Source organism: Carassius auratus, chromosome 27 (genome assembly GCF_003368295.1).
Source record: "Carassius auratus strain Wakin chromosome 27, ASM336829v1, whole genome shotgun sequence".
Taxonomy (NCBI): Eukaryota; Metazoa; Chordata; class Actinopteri; order Cypriniformes; family Cyprinidae; genus Carassius; species Carassius auratus.
The window spans coordinates 9031521-9052161 of NC_039269.1; the positions used below are offsets into that span (position 1 = coordinate 9031521).

General features: G+C 36.7%; 2 protein-coding genes across 2 annotated transcripts in view; both read right to left on the minus strand.

Annotated features, from left to right (window-relative positions):
* LOC113045372 (uncharacterized) overlaps positions 1–20641 on the minus strand; it is a 30121-nt gene that overhangs the window by 2757 nt on the left and 6723 nt on the right. Inside the window, exons 5-18 of the mRNA XM_026205722.1 lie at positions 10241–10370; positions 8231–8308; positions 8058–8132; positions 7747–7890; positions 7493–7648; positions 6598–6684; positions 5966–6076; positions 4986–5888; positions 3628–3695; positions 1516–3253; positions 1291–1368; positions 570–644; positions 316–459; positions 65–220 (exon numbers count right to left, since the gene is read on the minus strand). Coding sequence (XP_026061507.1) covers positions 65–220; positions 316–459; positions 570–644; positions 1291–1368; positions 1516–3253; positions 3628–3695; positions 4986–5888; positions 5966–6076; positions 6598–6684; positions 7493–7648; positions 7747–7890; positions 8058–8132; positions 8231–8308; positions 10241–10370 — 3943 coding nt within the window. The remainder of the gene's footprint in view (positions 1–64; positions 221–315; positions 460–569; positions 645–1290; positions 1369–1515; positions 3254–3627; positions 3696–4985; positions 5889–5965; positions 6077–6597; positions 6685–7492; positions 7649–7746; positions 7891–8057; positions 8133–8230; positions 8309–10240; positions 10371–20641) is intronic.
* LOC113045409 (NACHT, LRR and PYD domains-containing protein 12-like) lies at positions 11411–13403 on the minus strand. The gene is made up of 3 exons (XM_026205796.1): positions 13253–13403; positions 12836–12898; positions 11411–11952 (listed from the first exon to the last, which is right to left on the minus strand). The coding sequence occupies exons 1-3, from the start codon at positions 13263–13265 to the stop codon at positions 11435–11437; spliced, it is 594 nt and encodes a 197-aa protein (XP_026061581.1). The 5' UTR covers positions 13266–13403; the 3' UTR covers positions 11411–11434.

Consider the following 20641-nt stretch of genomic DNA (forward strand, 5'->3'; position numbering starts at 1 on the left):
TTGTATATGGTATCAGGGGACATGACAGAAATCAGTTTTTTTTAATAAAAGCAAATGATCTTACCTGAGTTCCTGTAGACTGGTGCAGGTCTGGGAAAGGAAAATAATCCCAGAAGCCCAGCTCTCATTCAGACTGACCAGCTTCAGATTCAACGTCTTCAAACCCACAGAGTGAAATGAAGACAGCAACAAACTGACATGCTCATCAAGAGCTGAAGAACTGCAAAAGATTTAAAAGATTGTTACATGTATGGATAACAGTTAAGCTACTTGATGAGATAAATAGAGCAATGGCAAAATGAGTATTTTTCTTACTCTTCTGCTACTTTTTCTGTCTTGCTGAGTCTCTGTAAGAAGAGTGTCCAGTCAGTGCTGGATAACTCTGATTGTGGACATGTAAGTGTGAAGTTTAAGACTCCTGGAAACGATAGATTCTTTTCTGAGGAGCTCAAAGACAACCTGAAACAGACAGAAACTCAGAGAAACATTTGATAACAGCACTGTACACTCACTATAGCTGCAGTGTTCTTTTGATAAGCGATTACAAATTATGTGTTATATTTTCTTACAGAACATCTCCACGAGTCACTGACAGCTCAAGTGACCATCTGGGATTCTCAGCACTGTTCTCACTTTCCTGAATCCTATCAGGAACAAAAAAAGGTATCATCAAATAATTTAAATACAATACAGAGGAATAGGGCCAAGCAATATTAAAAAAATAAAACCATCTCGAGATTAAAGTCATTATAATACAAGATTAAATTAGTTTAATTTCAAGAACATTTTTTAAATAAAATGTTGAGATTAAATGAATGACATGAGTGTGTTTATTCCAGATTTATTTCTCAAAATGTTTTTTCTCAAAACTTTTTTTTCTCATTAATACATTAAATTATCATTTCTAAATGTATTCTCAACATTTTATTTGTATTCTTTATTCTAACATTTATTTATATTTTATTCTAAATTTAACAAGGTTTATTTTCTCGATATTTAACAAAATTTTTGTGTAATTTAATGAGTTTATTAACAACATTTTAACTAAACTTTTTTCTCTCGAGATTTAATGAGTTTTATTTTGAAAAATAACAACTTAATTCTCTAAATGTAATAAGTTTAATCTGAACATTTTAAGTTTAAGATCATATTTTAATGACTTTAATATCAGGATGTTTTTTTTATTATTATTATTGTTGCTTGGCCCTAATCCTTTTCCATGAAATACAATAATTTATTAGTTGTAATAGAATTTATTATTTATCAGATGCAGAATGTTTGCCAAATTACCTCATTTTTTTCAGGAACTTAGATTTACCAAGAACCTGGATCAAATCTCCAAATTCTGACAGGTGCTTTACTGACAACCTTGAGTCAAACACAATAAATTAATTTAGAAATTAAATAGTTTACATGTATTTATTTAAAAAATTGTAAATGTATTTTAAAACAAGTTTCAATACAGAATTAAGTTTGAAGTTTGAATTTTAAGTTTCTCCATGCGAACACACTGACCTCAGATTCTCACACATACAGAGCGCTGGCTGAAGAATCTTGAGTTTCTCAGCTGTTAAATCACAGTACATGAGGTTCAGGTATCTGATGTTTGGACAGCACTGAAGACAGTACAGCAGCACCCAGCAATCTGTGCTCCTCAGGGGAACGCTATACAGATTGATGGATACCCAGTCTCCTAAAGCTCTCCTCACAGCTTTCTCATCCTGGAGCTCATACAGACAGCGCAGAGCAAACAGTTCACATCCATGCTGTCTCCTCACTGTAAGAAGACTTTCCTGCAGGTTTGTCTTTAGTTTTATGATTTGAGGAACAGTCCACTTGATCATTACAAAGAGTGAGCTGCTCGTCTTCTCATTTAAGAGACCACAGAGAAACATCATGACTGAAGGGATGGGATTTGATCTTCTTTCTGGAGAAGGCCTATTGATTATACCCTTCATTTTCAGGGAGTTCAACAGATCTGTGACTTTCTCCCAGGACTCTTTTTTATCCAGTAAAACATAATAAAGAGCAGTGAAAAACTCCTGGAAGCTGAGATGCATGAACTTGAACACTGACACCTGTCTGTTATTTCTTTTCAAACTATCTTTATACAAGAACACATTAGTAGCAGGATCTAAGCCAGTCGCAGTCACACTCTTCTCTACAAAAAGACCTTCTCGCTTCTTCACCCCTTCCTCTGCCCGATGACCCAGACTCCTCAGCATGGTGAGGACAGACTGACTCTGGTCATGATGCTCCAGTAGAGTGGACACAAAGTGCACATATATGGAGGTGCTTGTCTTTAGTTCTCTCATCACACGATCATCATCTGTTAAGTGTTTCTTCAGACAAAAACAGACCATCCAACACAGCAAAGGCACAGAGCAGGCAGTCAGGAGGTTTTCATTTATCTTCACTCTCTCATACATTTTCCTGAAGAGCTGTTCATCCTGAAAGAACTTCTGGAAGTACTCCTGCACCCCTCTCTCAGAGAAGCCCATAATCTCAGTGAAACGCTGAGGACCCTTGAGGAGGTTCATCACTGCATCAGCAGCTCGAGATCTTGTGGTGACAAGAATGAATGACTCAGGCAACAAGATTCCCTTTAACACGCTCCTAAGAATGTCCATGGGTCGGGCTCTATGAGATGGATTAGTGAGTACTAACATCGAATGACTGGGTGGATGAGAAATATATTCATCAATTCCATCAATGAGGAAGAGGACTTTCTCTGGTGTTGTTAACTCCAGTATCTGTGAGATCTGATCTAATGTTAAACTGCAACTCCAGCTCAAAAGCTCAAACAAGCTCATCTCCTCAAAAATACACTTCAGCTCTTCACACTTAAACAAAAAAACTACATCAAAGCTTTTAGAGTTAAGTTCTCCAGAAGCCCAGTCCAACATGATCTTCTGTAACGTGAAGGATTTCCCTCTTCCAGAATCTCCACTGAGAATCACAGTTTTCTGTGTGTTTCCATCACTGTCAGGACTGAACAGCTGGTCTATTCTGATGCTGTGATTCTTATCATTTGATAACAGATGAGTAGATGTATTCAGTCCAGAAGCATGTGCAGACCTCACATGCTCACGATAGTATTTCTCATTCTGCTCTTTGCTCTTCTGAATGATCACTGGTTCAGTGTAACGGGCAGCCAGCTCCACACATTCATCAGTTTGAAGATTACACTCGGTCACAAACTTACGTTTATCAATTACTGATGCTTTATAGAGAAGAATTATGTCACTCCTACCTAGAGAAAAACAGAAGAGGACAATAGTTACTGACACAAAAACACACAAGAAGGACATGAACAATCATTTAATGGCTAACAATGTTACAAAAGATTTAATATTCAACTAATTCTGTTATTTTGTACTTTCTATTCACCCTGAAAAGAAAAAAACACATTTATTAATAACAAAACATTTGTTATGTTCGTTTACATACAATTTCAAAATCCGAGTGTTTTCAAGACAAGTGAAAGTAATTAATGTATTCCTGATACAAGTAAAAAATAAAAAATTTTTAAACTAAATTATGATGTACACAATTAAATTAAATTGTGACAAAATGCAACAAAGAGCTAAATTTTTTTGAAAGCATTAATTATAGTATCATTTGTACGTTTCCGTGGCTTCTGCTTCTGTCCTTCAGGGATGTGCTTTCTCATTTCTGTGGACAACCTGCCAAACCTACAAATGAATTGAACAAAGATTAATATATACACTGCTACCATAATTTGGAGTGAAAATTTTAACTGAAATAGCACTGTATTATTCCATTTGCAATTCCAAAATTCACTTATCAAAGTGCCTAAACAATAGCCATGTAACTAAGCCAAATCAGACTCGATGATACAATAAAAAGTATTTTTCACATGAGAATATACAAATAAATCCTGTACATACAGTATTCTCTTATATTCACCTTGACACCTTCAATCATCTTATCTGACCAAATATATTGCAGGGGTCTGTGTTTTATGAAATTTTGAAGGTTAGGAGGTTACCATTTGAGGGCAGTCTAACTTTATGAATTTAGTTAGAAAATACTTCATATTAAATATTTTTCAATTAAACATCATTTCAGTTCAGTTTACACATTGTTCTTTCTTTAAACAGTATCCATTAAACAGCAGTTGTTTACATCATTTTATTAGTTACATGATAAATCAGTGTATCTTGGCTTTCTTGATATAAGAGATTATTAACCCTCTGGTATTGTTCATTTAGGACAAGAGAACAGTCTTTAACTACTTCAGGTTTTGCATTTGGATATATATTTAGGAATTGTCAAAACTAGTTTTTTGAATAATTTAGATTTTTAAATATTAAAGTGTCAGTTAATACTGTACATCATGGTTAGCTGTAATTATTAATAATTCGAAACTTATTTAATCCAAAATGGCATAACAAAACAGCAGAGGGTTAAGAATCAGGACAGTTCTACAAAGAGTTAAAGCACCTGGAAATCATATAACTTGAATGCTTTTTCTAACAGGTCTTTCTGGAGGGCCACTGCTCTGCACAGTTTCAAATCAAATCCTGATCAAACTCACTTACAATCTTAAAAATAAAGGTGCTTCAAAAGGTTCTTCAAGCGATGCCATAGAAGAACAGTTTTTGGTCCCACTAGGAACAATTCAGTCAAAGGTTATTTAAAGAACAATCTCTTTCTTACCTTTTTTATAATCTGAAGAACCTTCTTTTGCCACAAAGAACTTTTTGTGAAACATAGATTTTCTTCAGATGTTAAAGGTTCTTTATGGAACAAAAAAGTTATTCTATGGCATTATGAAGCACCTCTATTTTTAAGACTGTACCTGTGACTTTCTAATGATGCTGAAGACCTTAATGGGCTTGCTCAGGGGTTGTTTCATTAGGGTCAGAGTTCAACTTTGCAGGGCTTTGTCCCTCCAAGGTAAGATTTGGGGAACCCTGGTATATGTGATTACAGAATCAAATATATTAGGTTTAACATACCTGGCCATTAAATTTCTCATTTCTTTTTTTTTCTGATTAAGTTTGTCTTTGCAAATGACTGTTTTCCACACAAACATTTCATGCTGCTGTTTGATGAGAGTCATCTGAACGTCCCCATCTATGTCTTGTTTGATTTTGAAGACGACTGGGTGACTACTGCTTAAAAATGTAATCCCTTCTTCGGAATCTACGCTGGCACCGGATACTTTAAGAACATGTGGTGTGTCCATTTGAATTTTCAAGCTAGGGTTAGAGTGCTCAATTTCAAGGACATGAGGATTATTAGCTGTTTCTTCATGCTTAATTTTTTCCTTTGAAAATGTATCAAACAGTGGAAGAATGTAGACACTGAGAATAAGAGGATCTTCGCTTGTCATGAAGATAAGAAGATCTAAATGTTGTTCAATAGGGATGTCTTTTTGTTTAATAACTGTGGTAGGCCAAAAGGATGGCTGGATTATTTTGGCATGAAAACAAGTCAGCTCCACCGATTCCAAGATTCCAAGGACTTTTACAGCATATTTGAGAGAGGAGTATGACTCTGCTAAACAGGCGTAATGAGGTAGATGTGCCTCCTCCAGTTTCCCTGAGATCACCGTCACATCAATCACAGGACCAATTCTCTCACACTGAAGCCTCTCCAGCTCTTCACTGAGGAAACCTCCATCCACTGCACGATACTGGAGAGTGATGTCACCAGCACAGACCCATCGCATTCTGGTCCTTCTGCACTCGAATCGACCTGCCGGAGTGCTGATCCTGAACTCTGACCCTCCTTCATCTGTACAGACTGACGGCTCCACCTGAACCCACTGATCAGAGTCAACAATGTGAACACAAGACTGACACACTGGGAGCGGCTGAAGATTCAGTCCAGATTGTTCTGAGTCAAAGATGTCCAACCTAGGGAGCAGATATTATAATAAATGAGATGATAAACTTATAAAAAGAAAACATACAAAATGATAAGATAACCTCACTTCTTCAGCTGTTCCAAAACTTTCGGTTTGAAATGAATTTTCACTTTGTCGTAACAGCTGTGACTGCAGTCCAGTTCTTTGCACTGGTCAGTGGGTTTCCTGCCCTTCCTCCTTGAAAAAGACGGAGGAAACCAGGATAAATAAAAATATACAAAATATATCAACATTTTCCTTTAAGCTTTTGTAGGTTTTGTCCATACTCTCAACCAGCAAAAATAACAAATAAATAAATAAAGATAAATATTATAAAAAAAGAAACAATGTTTTTGTTAATATCCATAATGGTGACTAAATTTTAAACCCACCTCTCTAAAGTGAAACTATACATTCATACTATTAAATATCCTGAATTTGGAACCTAATGTATAACCCAAAATATGAGGGTAATTCTGATTTATTTTGAAAAACAAATAAAGACAAAGACTAAATATCCGCTAAATATCACCTTGATAAACAGTTTAAAAAATATATTTTCAGTCGACCTAATAGGTTTAATTTGTAGATTAACACATCCTAATATATATGCACACTGCATCATAAGTAACTTATTTGTTTTGTGGTTTTAATTTACTTAAAATAAAAAGAGCATCCTCAAAGTATATCAAATGGACATCTGTTGAGTTCATACACACCCTTCAATGATCACAGTGCAGTGTGGATCTGTCAGTGATTTGTTCAGCAACATGATTCCCTCTTCTAACAGCAAATCAGCAAAGACACTGCAATATTGTTGTTGATACACAAACACCAATATAAGCAAAACACTTAACATCGCAATAACATACTTAAAAAAAGTGTTTAGTTCAGTTATGTTCAGTTAGCCTGCAGCACATTTAAATTGAAAGTGAAAGTGAAAGTGAAAGTGACGTGACATTCAGCCAAGTATGGTGACCCATATTCAGAATGTGTGCTCTGCATTTAACCCATCCGAAGTGCACACACACAGAGCAGTGAACACACACACACTGTGAACACACCCCGGAGCAGTGGGCAGCCATTTATGCTGCGGCGCCCGGGGAGCAGTTGGGGGTTCGATGCCTTGCTCAAGGGCACCTAAGTCGTGGTATTGAATTATTACAAATATACTATTATTTATCATTATCAAATCTATAATGTAACTGTAGAACTGCAGCCAATTGTTTTAAAGAGTTGACCCCTGGCTCACTGGAGATTCAAGCCTCCACTTTGTGTGAGGAACAGACCAAAACTAAAGTCTAAATTTGCTTCACTTTGATTCTTAGCCCCTTCTCTCACCCTCTTGCCATGTTCATGACAGTATGCTGCAAATGTTTTGTGTAGACAATACAGTTTTTTTCTTTCAAATGTTATAAAATTCAGATGTTTTTGATTTAAGCATTCAGTAACTTCATGGGGCCACACAGTACTATCGCTACTGGAAGGAAAAAAGGGGGACAGAGTGCATAGGACCCCCACTGAAAGTGATTTTGAGAGGTCCTTATGGCAAAATAATTTCAATGGGCTGAGAATCCTTAGCAACGTCACTGGGGCCACAGTAAATGGTCTTACCTGAGCTGCTGCAGACTTGTGCAGGTCCGGACGAGCCAAATGATCCCAGAAGCCCAGCTTTCATTCAGACTGACCAGCTTTAGATCCAACATCGTCAAACCCACAGAGTGAAATGAAGACAGCAACAAACTGACATGCTCATCAAGAGCTGAAGAACTGCAAAAGTTTTAAAAAGCTGTTGCATGTATGTATGTAGAACAGTGAAGCTTCTGATGAGATAAATAGAGCAATGGCAAAATTAGTATTTTTCTTACTCTTCAGCTACTTTTGCTGTCTTGCTGAGTCTCTGTAAGAAGAATGTCCAGTCAGTGCTGGATAACTCTGATTGTGGACATGTAAGACTGATGTTCAAGACTGCTGGAAATGACAGATTCTTCTCAGAGGAGCTCAAAGACAACCTGAAACAGACAGAAACACAGAGAAACATTTAATAACAGCACTGTACACCCCATAGGAGTGTTTTGTTTTGTGTTCTGGAACCTGTTGTTTCTTTACAAGACTATATAATTATTCTATGAATGATTCTTTATTAGAAAGATTACTATGTATGTGCAAAAGTTCTTACAAGACATCTCCACGATTGACTGATAGGTTAAGTGACCATCTGGGACCCTCAGCACTGTTCTCATCCTCCTGAACTCTACCAAGTACAAAGAAAAGACAGCTTATTATGTTCAAATGACTGGTTTGATACTCATATTGCTGTATTGGAGGTAGGACATTGTGTCTTAAAATTACTTCAGTTCTCTCAGGATTTTTGATTCCCCAAGAACCTGGATCAAATCTTCAACTTCTGACAGGTGCTCCACTGACAGCCTAAACATGATATGAGTCAGTGACAAATATAAGTGTGAAATATATATTTGTTTAAAATGTCGTGTAAAATGCATTTGCACAAAGTGCCACCTTTCCATATTATACTTAAGTTGACTTCATATTGTTTTGAAATAAAACTGAAAAGTTTTTAATCATTACTGATTATCACCATATTATATCACCAGCAAACATACACTCATTTGCATCCTTCTCTTCATTCTCTGAGGCAGAAGTCTCCAAACTCATCCTTTCTAATCATCCTACTTCTTGACCACTTGATCCTATTCCATCTCAACATCTTCAAGTCATATCTCCTGCAGTTGTACCTGCACTCACTCACATCATTAACACATCCCTCCACAATGGTGTTTTTCCGTCATCATTTAGACAGGCATGTATAACTCCACTACTTAAGAAACCCACCCTCTACCCATCTCTTTTAAAGAACTACAGACCAGTTTCCCTTCTTCCTTTCAATGCAAAAACACTTAAATGAGCTGTGTTCCACTAAGTCTCTGCATTTCTCACACAGAACAACCTCCTTGACAGCAAACAATCTGGCTTCAGAAGTGGACATTCAACTGAGACTGCCTTGCTCAGTTGTTGAAGCCCTAAGACTGGCAAGAGCGGAATCCAAATCTTCATACTTATCCTGCTTGATGTGTCCGCTGCTTTTGACACGGTTACCCACCAGATCCTCCTATCAGTCTACTGGCAAAGAGCATCTCAGGAATTCCACATCAGTGGTTTGAGTCTTACCTATCAGATAGGTCCTTCAAAGTATCTTGGATAGGTGAAGTGTCCAAGTCACAACATCTAACTACTGGGGTGCCTCAGGGCTCAGTTCCTGGACCACTTCTCTTCTCTGTCAACATGGCATCATTAGGTTCTGTCATTCAGAAACATGGCTTTCATACCACTGCTATGTTGATGACACTCAACTCTACCTCTTATTCCATCCTGATGATCCGAGAGTAGCTACTAGCATTTTAGCTTATCTAACAGACATTTCTTGCAGAATGAAGGACCATCACCTTCAACTCAACCTTGCCAAGACAGAACTGCTTGCGATTCCAGCAAACGCATCGTTTCATCACAATTTCACCATCAACCATAACTCCTTAAAAAACAGCTAGAAGCCTTGGAGTTATGATTGATGATCAGCTGACTTTCTCAGACCTCAATTGCTAAAACTATCTGGTCCTTTAGTTTGCTTTATTCAACATCAAGAAGATCAAGCCCTTTCTTTCGGAACATGCTGCACAACTCCTTGTTCAAGCTCTTGTTCTGTCCAGGCTGGACTATTGCAATGCTCTCTTGGCAGGTCTTCCAGCCAGTTCTATCAAACCTTTACAATTAATCCAGAATACGGCAGCAAGATAAATTTTAAATGAGCCAAAAATAATACATGTCACACCTCTGTTTATCAATTTGCACTGGCTACCAATAGCTGCTCACATAAAATTCAAGACATTGATCTTTTCCTACAAGACCACAACTAACTCTGCACCCATTTACCTAAATGTATTACTTCAGACTTATGTCCCCTCTAGAAGCTTGCATTCTGTAAGTGAACATAGCTTGATTGTGCCATCTCAAAGAAGCACAAAGTCACTTTTACGGACTTTTAAATCAAATGTTCCCTCCTGGTGGAATGACTTAGTCCAAGCAGCTGAATCCTCAGCCATCTTCAAGAATCGACCTAAGACCTATCTCTTTCATCTTTATTTGAACTTCTAACTTTAGCACTCACTATTCTAATTATATTCAAAAAAAAAAAAATCTAACTAACCTTTCTAATCTTTTTGTCCCTTCAAATCTAAACTTTTGACCTCAGCTGTTTATATTAAACAAAAATTAAGTAACTGTATTTTCATAAGTGTGTAAATCAAGAATTAAGTTTTAATTGTTTCTCCATTCAAAAACACTGACCTCATAGTCTTAGAGATACAGAGCGCTGGCTGAAGAATCTTGAGTTTCTCAGCTGTTAAATCACAGTACATGAGGTTCAGGTATCTGATGTTTGGACAGCACTGAAGACAGTACAGCAGCACCCAGCAATCTGTGCTCCTCAGAGAAATGTTAGACAGATTGATGGATACCCAGTCTCCTAAAGCTCTCCTCACAACTTTCTCATCCTGGAGCTCATACAGACAGCACATAGCAAACAGTTCACATCCATGCTGTCTCCTCACTGTAAGAAGACTTTCCTGCAGGTTTGTCTTTAGTTTTATGATTTGAGGAACAGTCCACTTGATTATTTCAAAGAGTGAGCTGCTCGTCTTCTCATTTAAGAGACCACAGAGAAACATCATGACTGAAGGGATGGGATTTGTTCTTCTTTCTGGAGAAGGCCTATTGATTATACCCTTCATTTTCAGGGAGTCCAACAGATCTGTGACTTTCCCCCAGGACTCTTTTTTATCCAGTAAAACATAAAAAAGAGCAGTGAAAAACTCCTGGAAGCTGAGATGCATGAACTTGAACACTGACACCTGTCTGTTATGTCTTTTCAAACTATCTTTATACAAGAACACATTAGTAGCAGGATCTAAGCCAGTCGCAGTCACACTCTTCTCTACAAAAAGACCTTCTCGCTTCTTCACCCCTTCTTCTGCCCGATGACCCAGGCTCCTCAGCATGGTGAGGACAGACTGACTCTGGTCATGCTGCTCCAGTAGAGTGGACACAAAGTGCACATATATGGAGGTGTTTGTCTTTAGTTCTCTCATCACACGATCATCATCTGTTAAGTGTTTCTTCAGACAAAAACAGACCATCCAACACAGCAAAGGCACAGAGCAGGCAGTCAGGAGGCTTTCATTTATCTTCACTCTCTCATACATTTTCCTGAAGAGCTGTTCATCCTGAAAGAACTTCTGGAAGTACTCCTGCACCCCTCTCTCAGAGAAGCCCATAATCTCAGTGAAACGCTGAGGACCCTTGAGGAGGTTCATCACTGCATCAGCAGCTGGAGATCTTGTGGTGACAAGAATGAATGACTCAGGCAACAAGATTCCCTTTAACACGCTCCTAAGAATGTCCATGGGTCGGGCTCTATGAGATGGATTAGTGAGTACTAACATCGAATGACTGGGTGGATGAGATACATATTCATCAATCCCATCAATGAGGAAAAGGACTTTCTTTGGTGTTGTTACTCAGTATCTGTGAGATCTGATCCAATGTTAAACTGCAACTCCAGCTCAAAAGCTCAAATAAGCTCATTTCCTCAAACATACACTTCAGCTCTTCACAATTAAAAAGAAACATTACATCAAAGTTTTCAGAGTAAAGTTCTCCAGAAGCCCAGTCCAACATGATCTTCTGTAACGTGAAGGATTTCCCTCTTCCAGAATCTCCACTGAGAATCACAGTTTTCGGTGTGTTTTCATCACTGTCAGGACTGAACAGCTGGTCTATTCTGATGCTGTGATTCTTGTCATTTGATAACAGATGAGATGAAGCATCCACAGACCTCACATGTTCAAGATAGTATTTCTCAGTCTGCTCTTTGCTCCTCTGAATAATCACTGGTTCAGTGTAACGGGTGGCCAGATCCACACATGGAAGATTATGCTCTGTTGCAACCTTACATTTATTAATGACTGATGCTTTATATTGAAGAATCATGTCACTCCGATCTACAAAAAGACACAAATGTTATTACTTTAGTGGTTAAAAATGGCCAAAGAACAGTAACAAGTTAAATTACTAACAGTCAGAATGAAGGTGTGGGCAGATTAGAAAATGTCTGCACAATTTTGAGAAAATAAAAATAAAAAATGATATTGTCTACTGTCAATTCCACAGTAATGTGTAAAGCACAGCTCACACAACAAGCAGCTTTCTGTTCTTTTAGCACAATGAATTCATTTGACCAACTTGAAAATGAACAAAATCTGCATTGGAAACGTTTTCACCCTTACACTAATCTTCCAACAATTAAGCGTAAATATATGAAAATATAAAACTGTAATTTTGTGTGTACAGTCTCAGCTAGTCCTATGCTGTCTTCAGTTAGAAAATCCCTAAAAAGAATTTCCCAAAATAGTAGTTTAACCTGGCAATTTAATTTGAAATCTAAAATAATGCTAAATTAAAGATACCATAGGGACAGAGCACATTTAGGCCACGCCAACACCGTGACGGTGGGAAACAATACAATGCTCTCCATTGACTTTGTATTGCTGGAAGCTGCCTCCTTTTCATTTCTAACTTATAACAAAAAAAATAAATAAATAAATACCAGAACAATGCCTAAAAGCTGCTGTGTGACAAGGTGTTAAGTATCTAAAAAAACTCCCAGAACTATGCTTTTATAAGATGTCAAAAAGCTAAACCTGAGATTAATTTGATATAAAAAAAAAAAAAAGTTAAAGCAGAGTGTTTAGAAGCTTATCTGGCAAATTCAAAAATAAAGGTCTGGTAATACTCAAACCAGACAACACAAAGTAAATAATGATCTCTTGAACTGTAAATCTATAAAGTGACTTATATTAATAAACAAGGTAAACTTTCACTCACCTTTATGTCTGGTTGCTACTTTGGAATCAGGATCGGGAGGTTTGTGCTTCCATCTGTAACCACCTGTTTATCAAAAACCACAGGATAGGTCACATTAGACTACCCATATTGATAGGTTTGAACATAATAATTCATTTTTCACTCTCCAGATAATACTCATTTTGCCCTGGTTGGTTTGTTCTGCCCTGATCTCTATTGCCATCAAGTAACCCTCTGAAGAAGAGCTGCACAGTTCTTATCCACAAACATATCCCTTACACTGATATGTATATATAGAAACAATGTAGGCTATATAAGAAAAAACATCGTCATAAATATAAAATTGGACAATTGTTTAATTGTACAAATAAAATGTAGAGATTCAAACGACTGAAGTTTTTCAGCAATTATTTAAATCGCGCCGTTTCTCTCACTTACCAAATCTGCTCATCGTGTTGGATAGAAGACCTTGATCCGTGAACAAAAACTATATGCCTGCCATCCAGGTACTTTTGACTCAAATCTAACGTGTCTGAAACACAAGCGCAAAATTCACTCTGTGTTACGGAATTAGATACACAAAGAGCTGCAGGATTTCCGCCTTCGAAAACGAAAGCACGCTGCCGAGGTTTGACAGGGATTGTCCGTCTCTGATTGTAGGCTACTGTGTCACTAAATACTAAATGCTTAACATTTTTTTTTTTCGTTGGGGTTACCGCTGACTTCCATTTACGTATTTCACTTTTTGAAACATCTTGACACTTATTTTAATATTCCTTATTTGACGGATTTTTTCTTCTTCAACATGCCTCAGAAGGATCAGCTTAAATAGTCTATGTGCTGTTCTGTTGTCGGCTCGGTTTCTATGTTGCTGCCTTGATAGTGTTATCACAATTTGTGGCATGGATGAATACACAGACAAAAAAAAAAAAAAAATATATATATATATATATATATATATAATAATAAAATTATATATATATAGTTTTATTTATTATATATATATATATATATATATATATATATATATATATATATATATATATATATATATATAATTATTATTATTATTTATTTGTAATGTCACAAATCAGTTTACAAAGTGGTTATACTAAACCTAAACCATGTGAAACTGGAAAGACGAAGTTGTACAAAAAATGCATTTATTTTATTCAACAATCTTATTAGACAACAAAATATACTTAACAGTCTAGTTGTTTTTGAGATTATGTACAGTAAACATGATAATTTGAGTGTTGTCTGTAAGTTGAACAATTCAGTTTGCAAAATATGAGTATATAATGAGTAAGTTTGTAACGGGGCTGATAAGTCGTGAGACGTGCGGATCCATGTGCGAGCTTTTATTAAACAGAGACGTGATCATAACAGGTATGGGTCAAACACTGGCAAAGAGGTATATAGAGGAGGACGAGACACAAGAATAGTCCTAGGGCAAGCGTGAGCTAAGAATATCCAGAGGGGTAGACAAGAGGAGTAATCCAGTATCCAGTGCAAACGGTTCAAAACACGATAAAGAGGGTGGGGCATGGAAAAGACTATGAAAACTATAAACTGAAACAAGACTATAAAAAACAAACATGGAATGGCTTGATATCACAGCAATTAAAGTGAAGTGAAGTGAAAAAAGTGAAGTGGAGAAGGATATATGTAGAACAGTACTCGGCAGTATGAGAAGAAGTCCAATGCTTATAAAACTTGTCTGATGATTGTGCTGTGTGTGTATAATTGGTGGCAGCTGTGTGTGATAGATATCAGGTGAATGTGATTGGTGCAATGGAGCATGGGAAATGTAGTCCAGGGTGTACTTTGTAATGTGGGAGTCTGTGTTGTGGATGATGACCTCTGGTGGTCAATAAATTTAAGTTCTTAAGTCCTCCTCTCTGAAAAGATTCATTTTTACATTGTCATGCTGATGTTGCTTGACCTTGAAGAAGTTTCGGTCAATGTCTGTTCTAAATGAAATCCCCTCTATGGGATGGACAGATGCACCGGAACCTCAAGAAGCTTAGGTGTTTTCAACCGAAAAGGTCTATTAGATCTGGGATGACTTATCAAAAGACTTGATTTTTCATTCTGCTCAACTTTTCAACAAGTGTCATTCACTGGAAAAAGAAAAAAGTAGGACCAATTCCCTCACAATTAATCCTGTCCAGCTCTTCACAGGAGATGTCCATCCACTGCACGGTCCTGGAGAGTGACATCACCAGCACAGACCCACGCATTCTGGTTCTGCTGCAGTAGAATCAGTGAGTGCTGATCCTGAACTCTGAAACCTCCTTCATCTGTACAGACTGACGGCTTCACCTGAACCCACTGATCAAAATCAACAATGTGAACACAAGACTGACATACTGGGAACGGCTGAAGATTCAGTCCAGATGATAATGATAATGATAATACTCAGCATGGTGAGGACAGACTGACTCTGGTCATGATGCTCCAGTAGACTGGACAGAAGAGATATTGTGAGATATTGTGATATTAATGACTCAGGCAGCAAGATTCCCTTTAACACACTCCTAAGAATGTCCATGGGTCGGGCTCTATGAGATGGATTAGTAACATAAAATTACTGGGGGGATGAAATACATTCTCACCAATTCCATCAATAAGGACTTTCTCTGGTGTTGTTAACTGCATTCTCTCTGAGATCTGATATGATGTTTAGCTGCAACTAAAAAAGCTCAAACAAGCTCATCTCCTCAGAAATACACATTAGCTACTGTACTCAAACTTGAGAAGAAAAAATTACATCAAAGTTTTCAGAGTAAAGTTCTCCAGAAGCCCAGTCCAACATGATCTTCTGTAGCGTGAAGGATTTCCCTCTTCCAGAATCTCCACTGAGAATCACAGTTTTCGGTGTGTTTTCATCACTGTCAGGACTGAACAGCTGGTCTATTCTGATGCTGTGATTCTTATCATTTGATAACAGATGAGATGAAGCATCCACAGACCTCACATGTTCACGATAGTATTTCTCAGTCTGCTCTTTGTTCCTCTGAATAATCACTGGTTCAGTGTAACGGGTGTCCAGATCCACACATGGAAGATTATGCTCTGTTGCAACCTTACATTTATCAATGACTCATACTTTAAATTGAAAAATCATGTCACTCCAGTCTAAAAAAAGACACAACAGTGACTACTTTAGTAGTTAAAAATTCCCACAATACAGTTAAAAATTTTGCTAAAAAGTCAGTATTAAGGTGTGGTCCAAAAATAGTAGTTTAACTTGGCTATTTATTCTGAAATGTTGAATTCTGATAAAATAATTATACCATGCAGCCTATAGCTTTTCCCATTTAATAAGTCTTTTACTGAAGTAAGCCAATCCCCTGCCAGATTATTACCCCCCTCGCTCTTACCTGACTGGTTCACTGATACATGTTCCCATTGGTACTTTTGCTTTTGTCTGCTGCCTGTTTGAATGGATTACTCTTTTACTGGCTGATTGGTTGATAACAAAATAAAAGTCTCTGCTCATTAATCGAGATTGCGCTGCCTCATTACCATCATTGCAGAGATCTACAAGCTCCAGTATATGACTTATATTGATAATGATAGTGTAAACTCATTTGCTGGTTGCTACTTTGGAATCAGGATCTGGAGGCTTGTGTTTCCAGATTAAATCACCTGTTACAAGAACCACAGGACAGGTCACATTAGACTACCCATGCTCGTAGGATCGGGGATAATAAAATTTATTTTTTCCTCTCCAGAATGTAGACCTTTCTCAGTTTGCCCAACCTAGTTTGTTTGTGCTGTTATGAACTGAATATTTTTTTCATCATGTATCACGTGCTTATTTTTTAGTTCATTTGTATTTGCCATCACAAGTAACCCTCTGAATAAGCGTTGCGTAATTTCTTATCCACAAACTGGGCCTCCGGGCATAAAAAAATGACATGCAATACAATACATAATACATTTAGATTTCAGTTTCAAACTGAAAAGTCTGGCAAATATTTAGTTTTCTAAGTAACATGGTTTGGTCGTATGCAGATTGTGCACACTGATTTGCTACAGCTATCGTTGACACGTTTCAAGGGGTCAACAGCCATTAAAACTGTTATATTCTTATATCCTTGTTATATCCTTTTTACCACGAGCCTTTAAATCCACGTCGTTTGATAACATTGCCAAAATCACATGACCTATTTTTGCCACTTATAATTAGAAATGAAAACATTTTAATTGTTGCAACAGGCTTGTAGAAAACAACAAAAACATTTAGTGTGAAAGTAGACTACTGCAGTCCGTATATGCTCATATCAAAATGTTAACTTTTTATTATTTGTAATGTCAAAATGCAGTTTACCAAAGAAGCGGTTGAACTATAAATGTGCATTAACCATGTCAAATACAACACAGCTGAATCTGAAAAAAAATTGCATTAAAAAAAATTAATAATCTTATTAACAATCTTATTAGAAAAAAATATACTTCAGCAGTCTAGATGTTTTATGCGTTTATATACAGTTAAGCTGAACATTTGAGTGATGTCTTATTTAGTTAGTAAAAATATTAGTACCTAATAAGTAATCTCCAATTATTTATTATTATTATTATTAATAAAATTCATTCAATTTATATTCAAGTTCTGTCCAGGAATCAATTTATCTTACATTCTAGAATTAAACAGTAACATTTAATCATTCAGCATATTTTGGCTGTTCATATTTACAGTTGCCCATCTAAAACAATATATCCACTAGAGATCATTAAGCATCTGAACGCACAAGTTCTTCAAAGAGATGGGGCTCTTCTTCCTGAAGAACCACAATGAATTTACCTTTTGCAAACACACCACTTGAATGCACCGAGTAACAGATCTTTCTCATGCTGTCCTGACTGGTCAAATTTGTATATGTGATTTCAGAATATAGTTCCTCATGAATTATCCTCTGCTCATACAGTTTATCTGCAATGCTCTTCACATTTTTAACTCTTTTAATGAGTGTTGATCTGTGTTTCTCAAAGAATTGAAGTTTATCAAACTCAGAACACAGATGCAGCTCTTCTTGGACTTGCCTTGTATTTATGGCGGCAAATTCTTCTTTCCATATTGTAGCCTTCCATACAGACTTCCCGTCCTCCTCTCTGATAAGATTCATTTTTACATCGTCATGCTGATGTTGCTTGACCTTGAAGAAGTTTGGGTCAATGTCTGTTCTAAATGAAATCCCCTCTATGGGATGGACAGATGCACCAGGAACCTCAAGGAGGTGAGGTGTTTTCAACCGAAATGGTCTGTTGGGTCTGGGATGGCTAATCAAAAGACTGGATTTTTCATTCTGCTCAACTTTTCCTTTTGAAAAGGTGTCATTCACTGGAAAAAAGTAGATGTGAAGAATGAGAGGATCTTTACACCGCATATACAGAAGAAGATTACAGTGCTCTTCCCACTTTATGAACCAGCTTATGATTAGAGATGTAAGAGAGAAGGATGGTTGGACTATTTTGGCATGATAACGGTTCAGCTCTACAGATTGTAAAGATATTCCTTCATCTCTTTTGGTGAGGAGCTTCACAGCATCTCTGAGAGAGGGGTCTGACTCTGCTAAACAGGCGTAATGAGGTAGATGTGCCTCCTCCAGTTTCCCTGAGATCACTGTCACATCAATCACAGGACCAATTCTCTCACACTGAAGCCTCTCCAGCTCTTCACTGAGGAAACCTCCATCCACTGCATGATACTGGAGAGTGATGTCACCAGCACAGACCCATCGCATTCTGGTCCTGCTGCACTCGAATCGACCCGCCGGAGTGCTGATCCTGAACTCTGAGCCTCCTTCATCTGTACAGACTGACGGCTCCACCTGAACCCACTGATCAGAGTCAACAATGTGAACACAAGACTGACAGTAAAGATTCATGTCAGATGGTTCCGGCTCAGAGATGTTCAGACTAGAAAACAAAGGTCAAAATAATGAATGAGATGAAAGACAAACACATAATAAACTTATTTTGGTAACACTTTAGAATACGGTTTCTTACTGCATAACTAATAAGGAATTATTGCAGAACTAACAGGTGTGGTGTTAGAGCAGTGGATAAGACACATGTCTTTGGTGTGAGAGACCCGGGTTCGAATCCACTGTGAGACACCAATGTGTGCCTGAGCAAGATACTTAACCCCCTAGTTGCTCCAGAGGCGTGCGACCTCTGACAGATATAGCAATTGTAAATCGCTTTAGATAAAAGTGTCAGCTAAATGAATAAGTATAGATGTATTATTCATTAACACTTAACTCACTACTGTTAACTACTAAGGAAGATGTTTAAACTAATCAGTATGTAATACAATATTATGTTAAGTAACAGTTAACTAATCAATAACTAATATATTCTGTGACATACCTCTTGAAGAACTACATATTTAATAGTAGTTCTTCAAGAGGTATGACAGAATTTCTGTCATACCTCTTGAAGAACTACTATTAAATATGTACTAGTTAAGGTTCAAGAAATATAACTAGGAAATTAGTAGTACTGAACAGTTATGCGCAAATACTCACAATGCAGCATTAACAATGACCTTGAAATATTTATTTGATCATCAGATGCATGAAAGTAGTGTTTGTTGCTTTAGCAAACAAACATCAGGCACCTTTTCTTTCAGAATCATCATTCGCTGATGGAGAGGAAAGGTTAAATAGCTACTATAGCATTTTATTCTGTGACAATGAGCTAAAGAAGTTTTCACACTGAAAGAGAAGTGATCTCGCTCTCAGACGTGCCAGGCTTTATCTGCAGCTAAACTGAATAAAAGCAGAATGAACTGATGAAACACATATATTTTCTACCTTATTCTGTGCAGAAAATTGAAATAATTGCTAATGTAGTATATAAAACAATCATAAAACTGCCATTAAGAAAAAAATATTGATTACAAATGACTGATTATTGTCCAGCTGTGTATTTGATTTCTTACAGGAAATTAAAAGTAATACAAAAGAAGAGAATTCCATGTAATAATATTCCATTATTCCATTCCATTCTAATAATTATATTATAATTATATAGGCTACATACTTAAAATGATTGTATTTGCCATTTCTGTCACTTCTGAAATGATGGCTATGCCCCTGGTGTGACAAAATGTTAGCTTATATACAATCTTGGTTAACATACATGTTTAAGTATGCCATGTCATGCCATAGTATCATTAAAATAGCATCTAACAATGGACAAAAGGTTGTTGTTGTTGTTTTTTAAGCGATGGTTCTCTAACCATAAAGGCTGCTGTAATTTGCCGCCAACTAAGCATTTAAGGAATTTAGGGGAAGCATTTAAATAATCCTGTGAATGCACTTAAAGAGTACAGAATCGAATTGTTATAATCAAATCAAATTTAATTGTGAATCGAATCGAATTGAATCGTTCTAAATTTGCAAAAATAGTTCTTGAATCGAATCGAAAACCTATGAATCGTGCACCGAATCGAATCGCTGCCTAGCCAAAGATTCACAGCCCTAGTCGTGTATTTTACAAAGTTTATGTTTACTTTTATAGGGTTTCTTTTAGAGTGTATGTTTGATTTGTGTCAAAATAATGTAGTAATTATTATTTACTAATAGGTTTACTTTAGAAGAGGTTCTAAGTAATTCCTGTGGAATTATCTGATAAGTCTTCACTATAATTTCACTTTAGAATATGCCTACTGTTTCATGTGCGAAATAGGTCCTGCAGAATTATTTGATAATTATTTATTAATTACTAATGGGTTCCCAATGTTTTCACTTTAGAATACTTTTTCAGGTTCTAAGTAATTCTAGCAAAATTATCTAATAATTCTTTATTAAT